The sequence below is a fragment of the Lonchura striata genome, chromosome 9 (genome assembly GCF_046129695.1).
Source record: "Lonchura striata isolate bLonStr1 chromosome 9, bLonStr1.mat, whole genome shotgun sequence".
Taxonomy (NCBI): Eukaryota; Metazoa; Chordata; class Aves; order Passeriformes; family Estrildidae; genus Lonchura; species Lonchura striata.
Window position 1 is genome coordinate 8,151,513 of NC_134611.1, and position 8,717 is coordinate 8,160,229.

At 38.5% G+C, this 8,717-nt stretch overlaps 1 protein-coding gene across 8 annotated transcripts in view; it reads left to right on the forward strand.

Moving 5' to 3' along the window:
* The window catches only part of DAB1 (DAB adaptor protein 1), a 419,748-nt gene extending 415,570 nt beyond the window's left edge, over positions 1–4,178 (forward strand). For all 8 annotated transcript variants that reach the window (XM_077785334.1, XM_077785332.1, XM_077785335.1 and 5 more), the window contains one exon: positions 131–4,178. In XM_077785334.1, the coding sequence (XP_077641460.1) occupies positions 131–175 (45 nt within the window). In that variant the 3' untranslated portion in view covers positions 176–4,178. The remainder of the gene's footprint in view (positions 1–130) is intronic.
* Positions 4,179–8,717: the final 4,539 nt, after the last annotated feature.

Genomic DNA, 8,717 nt, shown 5'->3' on the forward strand with positions numbered 1-8,717 from the left:
GCACAGAAAGCAAACACTTCCTGTGGGTTTTGACTCACAAGGTATCGCTGCTCTCAAGCAGATGTTGTAAAAATGTTCTGAAAATGCTGTCTGGAGACATGTCTGCTCATTTTATTTTTGTTATCCCCAGGAAGCAGAACCTCTCTACGCGCAGATTAACAGACCTAAGAAATAGCATTGTTACAGGCTTGTGGTGCTCCAAGACTCAAACGAAACCCAACAACCTGGCGGGCCTTTGGCTTTCATGCTTTTTTCCGATTGATTTTGTCTGACAAAGGAGAGAGTTTGCCCTCCTGGACTGGCTCTACGAGTGTTCCTGATGTGGTTTTTTTTGGCAACCAATGGCAGATTCCTGTGGCAGCACAAAACAAAAACTCTCCCTGCTTCTCATACCACGAGTGCAGCCCCGTCCCCACAAGTGGTGGGTATCCAGACTAGGAAATCCTACTCCTTGATCTTCTTTTAAATATTTGTCACCTTCTGTGTGCCACCTATAAATAACGAGCATCTGAAATTTATTGGGCGTTAGACATTCCTTCTTTTTTCTTTTCAGCAAAAAGCAGAGTCTGTATGTAGCAGTGGCATTATCATTCAACAGCCTTTGGGGCACGACTTGGCACTTTTTATGTCACGGTGACATGTCTTTCATCTTCATTTACATCAGGCTGATCTTGACCCTTTTTTTTTCTCCCTGTGTAGACGTATTTAAAAACAACAACAAAATACTGGTGGTGTCCTTTTTTTTCTTTTTTTTTTTTTTAAATTATTTTTTTTTTTTTAATGTATTTCTTACTCTGTAGTTTTGTATGAGTGACACATCTAACAGCGAAACGCCTCCTGCGGAAATGATTCCCAACGTGAAACCACAGAACAGAACTCAGTTGTTTATCCATCCTTGACTGAAAATGTTGCCAAATGGACCTTTAAGTTCTAGCACATCGTGAGGAAGAAATGCTGCTTTCTGTTGGAATACTCCTGTTGTGGGTACAGAAAGGACATCAAGTCCCACTGAGGAAAGACAAAAGAGTCAGTATTTCCTAGGAAACTCTAAACAAAGTGCAGAAAAGGAATATTTTTATTTCTTCAATATCTTGCTGCTGTAATGCTATGCAGACAAGTGTTTTCTTCTCTGTGTGCCATTTTTGATGAAAAAAAGAAATCATTTGCCAAATAATACTGGTATGCTTCTGGTTTAGGAGTTTGGATGAAGAGGACTTGACAAGTGGGACAAGGACGGCATGGATTTTGGAATAACAAACTGACTCTGTGATCAAAATTGTTCATCTTTATCACTTTTTGTACATCAGAAAAAAAAATCAAATGGGATTTTTATTTTATAACTTGAAAAAAAATCTTACTGTTAAACTCTTTAAATGTTTAAGGGGAAATGGCTTTAAGGAGTTTGAATGAAAATTGCCATTTTTTTTGTAAATATAAATGTTATGAAAATTCTTTTACTAATGCCATTACACAGTAGAGAAGGTAGCAAGTTGCGGTGCTTGGGAGGTGTGGCAAACCCAGTTTGTGGTTCTCACATCACATATGTTTTTTCACATGCTTAACAATAATGGGCTGAAGCTCAAGTGCATTTGCCAAAAGCAGTCAGCTTGTCAGCAGCTAGTGAAATTAATGGGAACACATGATTTTATGGTCTAGCATTATCACACGGACATAATTCCACTTACAAGAGATCACTTTCCATTGACATTCCTCTGAACCTCTGCATGGAAGTCATCCAACTGTTTACACGCAGAACAAAAAGAATTTAAAACTTCGGTTTTTTACATTTATGAAGCAAAAAGTGCAGTGTTTGGGTTCATATGTTTAGCACATGATTTTCATAAAGAATCTATATATTTTTGCCCTACAGAGAATTGTTATACAGGTCAAATGTGTTTTCCTGATGTTCCTATGCAGTTACAGTATATTGAATTTAGTGGTTTAACACTAAAAAGAAAAAATAGAAAAAAAAAAAGAAAAAAGGAAAAAAGGTTAGAGAAATCAAAGGAATAATCAGTTTTTAGGGTTATTGTGCAGATTTTGTTTTGAAATTGACACATTAGGATCTACATTTTTGTCATGATTAAAATAGGCCTGGAGTTATAAATGTTTTGCTTTCTTTCATCTCTGTTATAAGCTGAAAATGGTTTAGAAGGCAGAATAACTGGAGTGGTGATTATTGGTATGTGCAACCAAATCTCACAACACGATCCCATTCTTTTCTTTTGAATTAGAGAAATTAGAGAAATGTGCATTGCAGAATGTATGTGAATGAGAAACTAGCGGTGGATAGACCTAATGAACCTGCAGAGAGGAGAATTTTATCCCCATCCACGGTCATTTGATGCTTGTTCCTTAGTCATGTGCAAACAGCTTTGTAGTAAATCTTATTTTCCCACTGGAAGATCAAGTTTTCTAACTGGAGGAGATAATTTAAAACTTGGTGGATTGAGTATTTCAGGATTAAAAGCAGAGGTAAAAGTGTTTCTGGAGGACACTTCTGTCAGAATATTTTCCTGATTTGCACAGTGGTGCTACTTTCTTCCTCAGCTGCTTTTTTTTGGGTTTTGTCCTGCTCATGGAACCACAAACCCAGTTTTGTTTCATCACAGATACTGGAGGTTTAGTGTCATCAATGCATTTCCAGTTCTGGGGTGAAACACAGAGGAAAGAAGAGACTGATATCTCAGAGGATCACATTTGTAGGAAGCAGATCACTCACGAGTAGGTGCCGAGGGAATAAGGCTGGAATTCTGGTGTCTCTGGGCCATCACCACGGACCTTTGTCTTACTTTTGCTCATGAATAAAAGCAGATTCTGGATTGTCTCGTCCTGTGATCGTCCTTGTCGTGGCTGGGATGCTGAGCTGAGAGGGCTGCAGGGCCTCTGCACTGTACCAGTATTGTAGATAACTCAAATATCCAGCTTGTGCAATTGTTTAATCCCTCATCCTTCACTAGCACTAAATTCGTCACTTTAAATTTACAAACCAGGGAACCCCACCAGCCATCCTGTTCCCATCCCCCCCGTAGGTTCTTGATCTTTACCTGTCATGAAAAGATATTTTGATAGATCGTAGTCATCCAAGTGTCTGATGAAACCTTTCATCTCAATAACGTACTGGGCACCTTCTTTGCAAAAAATGTTTACTCCGTGGTTTTCATTCATTTTTATTTCTGCATTCTGACACTTATTTTTTTAATAAAGATGAGAAAGATAAAATGACTGTTGCAGTACATTTCTAAGCCTACTTTAACTTTACCTCAGATAACGACCATTTGTTAACACATACGGACACATTATTTTTAACTTTATGTGTAATGCATTCAGCAACAACAACAGAAACCAACAAATTTTTAGAGATTTTCCATTAATTTCTGTAACACACCATGTAATACTGTTATGAATAAAAACATTAAAAAAAGGTGTCATTTCAGTAAGTTTTTTTTATAGCTTGTGCTCCTCTGGGATAATTCTGCCAGACTTTAAATACAGTGTTTGTTTCTGGCATGGCCTTTATTTTTAACAGTGGAAATACGTGGGAAAGGAGAAAATCCTCAATTTGGGGAATAACTAATCTTTAACACCAAGTGTTGCTTATCTTGCGAATGTGTAACTTGCTGATTTTAATTGCTGCCTCCACTTTTTTGGCCTCTTTTCGGGTGTTTTAGGATGAGCATCCCAAACCAGCAGGTATTAATATCACCTCCTGAAAAATCCCACATTCCTGGGACACCCCATGCTGTGTGATGCTCCCAGAGCTGCTTTATCGTTGTGGCAGGAAAAGCTGAAATTAATTTTGCTCACTTTTTTCATTCAAGTGGGCTTTGAAATGAAAGATGTGCATTTAAACATGACAGTTTTGAAAGCAGAACCCCCCCTCCCCCCCAAAAAAAAATTCCAGTAATGTGCACAGAACTGATAATAAAACTCAGCTGGGCCAAGAGAGTAATGCAGTAAAACTTAAGAGTAATAAATACATGTTTTATGTACAGAGAAAGAGAAAGGTGTGGATGTGTGCACATATATTTTATTGTATTTCTGCTTTTTGATGTCTCTTGTCTGCCTCAAAATGCCCAGTAGGTCATGGTGAAACATCCCTTGCCTTTGTCAGTGAACATTGTTGAAATACTTGGATCCCACCTGAGAATAAAGGTTATTCTGCTGTGGTGAGAGCACTCCAGTGTTAATGGCATTTTGATTTGTGTGTAGGTAACTGTACCCAGGTGTCCTTGGAAGGAAGAATGTCATCTCTGGTTTTCAACCAGCCACAAAACATCAACTTAAATAAGCCACAGCTAAGCGTGGATTTAAATTAAAATGCATTTTTACAATGAAGGTTAAATCTGGTCTTCTTGATCCTCTTCTGGTACCCTCACGGTAAAGTTTGGTGCAAAATCAGAAAAATTGGTTCATGTTGTACAGCTGTTGTTAAACTCATTTTGAAAATTCAGAATGAGCAGGTTTGAGGTGTAATTTGGCAATGGTGAGGAAGAGGAATCCCCAGGAGGGAGGGAAGGACCTGTTCTGTGTGCTCAGGAGGGATAAGGATGCATTTTTACTGTGCTGTGTTTATGTGCTAAATCACATTAACACTGCTGTAACTCAGAATCCCTGTATTGTGTATGAGAGTGCCCAGCTCACACATGCCCACTCCAAGAAATGGTCCCAATTTACACAGTGCTGATTCAGGCCATGATCTCGTGCAGTAATGAGAATTTCATTTGCAAACTGTGGTTTTACAGCAGTGAGAACACTGTCAGATCTCTCCTTTGTTGCTATAGGACATGTGAAAGCACGACATGAGCCACCTGCTATTTGCAAGGTAAAGAAGAAGTTTTATTTCTTTGACTCCACTTTTTATACTTTCCCAAAGGTGACATCGGATTGGAGAGTGAATGGGCCACCTCTCCAAAAACATTGGACAAACTATTAGTACATTAAGTTTCTCTATCTCCATAAAAGAATGTCAACAATATGTTGTTTACAGAAATTGTGTGGGAAAGTTCTCCAACAGAATGTAAACTCAGAAGGCTTTAGAAAATCTTAAGAATCAGGGTGACATTCCTTTCCATGTCAGTGGCTCAATTGCTTGTACAGACTGGGAATATGCAATTTTCAGTCCCTCACACTGGATTAAAAGCAGTGTTTTCTGTGCTTTAATCTCTGCTCAGTGACAGTTGCTGCAACAGGGAAGGTAACCTCTTTCTGGCTGTTTTTTAGGTTGTGAAATATATTTTCATGCACTGTTTCCTTTTTTCTTCCTTTGCTTTCTGAAGAGCTCCTCGTCCTGTCAGGTTCATATTTCTTGCTTTCCTGGCAAATGCTGTTCTCAGTCAGAAGAATATCATGTCAAAGGGATGACAGGGGATATCTGGTGGCACTTTCCCACAGAGGTTTGAATCTGTTCTCTGCAGTTCCCTCCCTGAGCCAGCGTGGGATGCACAGATGCTGAAGGAACACTGGAAGTCCATCTGAGCAGCAGAAATGCAGGCAGAGCTCCTGGCTTCTCCTCCTGCTCCTGTTTGTGCCATCCTGGGACTAAACCTCCTGCTCCTGCCTCTGGGTTGATGGTACTGCTGCAAAAGCCATGATTTGTAAAGAGTATTTCTCTCTTCTGCTGAGGTCTTCCATGAATCCTCACACTGGTTTGCTGCTGGAGATTATTTTAGGTTGTGGGTGGTTTTGTGTGGTGGAAATTAGTTTTTTTTATTTTAATTTATGTTTTTAAAGAAGGGTTTAGTAGTCTTTGTTGTTTGGTTTTAAGGTTGTTTATTGTAAGTTATTTAAAATGCTTTTTTCTTGATCTGCTGTGGTTTGCTCAGCAGGTTAGATAAAGGTACATATACTTTTAGCTTATTTTTGGTTGTTTTTTTTTTTCCTCTTTGCTTAGGATTGCTGCTATTTTTTTATATGGTACATTATGTGTTAAATGTTTATAGGTTTTTTTAAATGCTTATTATTTATATTAAATGGTGCTTTTTTACTTTAAACTAATTTGTGAGTGCCAATATTTTTGAGTATGGAGGTAAGGAAGAAGAAAAAGAGAGGATAGGACAGGCCTAAATCTTTTTATTTTAAAACTTTTGACTTTTATGTATAAAACTAAAACCCCCTGTATAGAATTTAAAACCCCCCTTTACAGTACTTAAAAATTTTTCCCTCTACTTTGTGATTATTTTTACTATGAGATTTAAACTTTTGTGACTTTTTGTTTTTCTTGTAAGGTTGGTAAATCATTCTATGGTTCAAACTGAAAATCACAGCTGTTTCCAGCTGCTTGTTAGGGTCTCAAATGCTTTGGACTTGGACTTGGAACCTCTAAAAATGTCTGAGGGACATTTTGAGTTCTGACAGTTTGCTTTTTAGGATCAGCCCCATTAAAAACCTGCATTATGTTGTTTTTAAATACCCCAGGTAAGACTGGCATGGGGAAGAATAAAGGTGTGGGTTTGGTGGGTTTTTTCTGCTTTTACTTGCTGTATGAAACTGAATTACACATTTCAGCTCATGACAGTGAGGAATATGGAGAGATATCCTGATAGGATTTCCTGAGTACCTGTAACATGGCCTGTCTCTTTCTGAAATTATCCTACTGGAGGCAGGAAATATCAGGTCTATTAGTGGAACAGCTCTCCAGCTATTAGTTTTTAGAGCTTTAAATAGTCTTATCTCAATGGATGTGTTTGCCCTGTGGCTCATCTATCACCCTAAAATGTTTTATCAGCACCTGAAAAAATCTCAATGAGAAGAATAGCCTCAGATGTTGCCCATTCAAGGGGCTTTTAGATAATTTTTTTTATAAAAAGGTCTTTTAAGATCTGGTATTATTTGCTGGCTTTTCAACCTTGTTTCATTGCTCCTGTAGCACCACTTCTATAAATACTTCTCACCAGCAAAGAAAGGAAATCACAATAGATTAAAGGAAAATCAGGTTAACAGGCAGCAATCTCTGCCCATTCAGCCTCAGACATTTGTGAAAATAAAGGATTAGGAAGAATTACTGCCAGGTACTAGCTGCAAAAAAAAAAAACAACCCAAAAATCAAAAAGCCTTTTGTGGCATCTTTGTCTTCTCTAACAGTTATTGGAGAACAGCTCTCAGTGTCAGAAGTGAGCTATATTTGAAGGGAGCAGAAGTCACAATGCTGTGAGATGTTGCATTGTTTGTAAATTTTATACTGTTTATTTGACAGATGATGAGTACCTCTTTTTTCCCTTTAAAAAAATGCTGTTTCTAGTTTGAAAACAAGTTGATGTGTGTGCTGTCTTGAGGCCTGATGGAGAGGAGATGGAGACAAGGGGTGGGACATGGAGGAGTTTTCTTTGTCTTACCCTTTTCACAGGACTTTAGAGCTTTAAGAGTAGGTGAACCTGTGCCAGATTTGGCCTCAGTCACAACAAGACATTATTTTTAGTGGAGCAAAAGCCAGAAGAGGAGAATCAAGTTTAGCAAGGTGAGTTTTTTATGCCCAGGACCTTCAGAGAACAGCTTCACTCCAGATAATAACAATGTTAGTAACAAAAATGTTAATGCAGTGTTGTAAAAAGCTGGAAGTAGTCTTTGGTTGTAAATTTTACCATATATTTGCCACCTTATGCTCTTCACAATTAAAACTGGTGGGAAGCTTCCTTTTACCATTAAGTTTTTCCACAGAAGGAAACACATTCTGAGTTCTAAAGCAGGGAATAAAACAGTTTTCTCAGAGGAGAAAAAACAACTTTTTGAAGAGTGCACTGATAATTCTGTAAACAGCTGCTTGCTGGCTCCAGTCTGATCTTCCTTTCAGCTCTGATGTGTTTCAGTTTTTCTTTTAGCAGGAAACTGCCATTTAAAGAACCATCATGGTTGGTGCAACTGAAGAGGAATTATTTAGAAGGAGCAAAGGCACTTGGGATATGATTTCTGCAAAGCGTGTGTTGCACTTGCAGGCTCCATTTTCATGGTGGGCATTTGATTTTCAAGTGTGATAAATGCTAATTCAGCAGCATAGAGAGTTGTTATGGGACTTCAGCTCACCAGAAAGCCACAGTCACCAGTGGAGAAGGAGCAGCAATGGAAAAGATCTTGATCTGTGGACCCGAGGAAGCAGAAAATTACCTGTGCTTGCTGTCATAAATTTCATGTGTTAGACCTACCTCTAATTAAATCAGGTTGTAAATTATGTGTAAAACCTGATGGTACTTTTTAGTTCTCTCTGACAAATGTGTTGAGCTGTAGGAAATTCTGTCTCTTGGGTCCCTGCTCCTGTTTTAGCTCACTTCTGGTAATTCACCTCCTCCTGCTTGTTCATTCACCACTGAGATGTGGTGAGAGGCAGCAAAACAAATACAAGCAGCAGAAAGAAGCTTGAAAATTCCACGTTCTGGGATCACTGTCATGGTTTGAAGTTATATCTAGAGGGTGCTCTGTGTGTCTAATCTTGGTTTATCTTTTACTGCTGTTAAAATATTGGATGTATTTCCCAGCCAGCAAAGGTCCCGTGGATGGAGAGGTCTTTCTGTAAGTGGGGTTTTTTTTGTTGTTGTTTCCTTTTTCATCGTGTACAAATGATTAACAACTGAATCAATTGTGCCAGAGGTTGAGCAAGCTGTATCACACAGGCACATCTTGGGTTCAGGCTGGGGCAAAGTCATTTGGAAGGGAAAAAAAAAAGAAAAATCAGGCAGAAAAGGCAAACAGAAAGCTTTGCACAGCCTGAATCACCTCCCCTAACA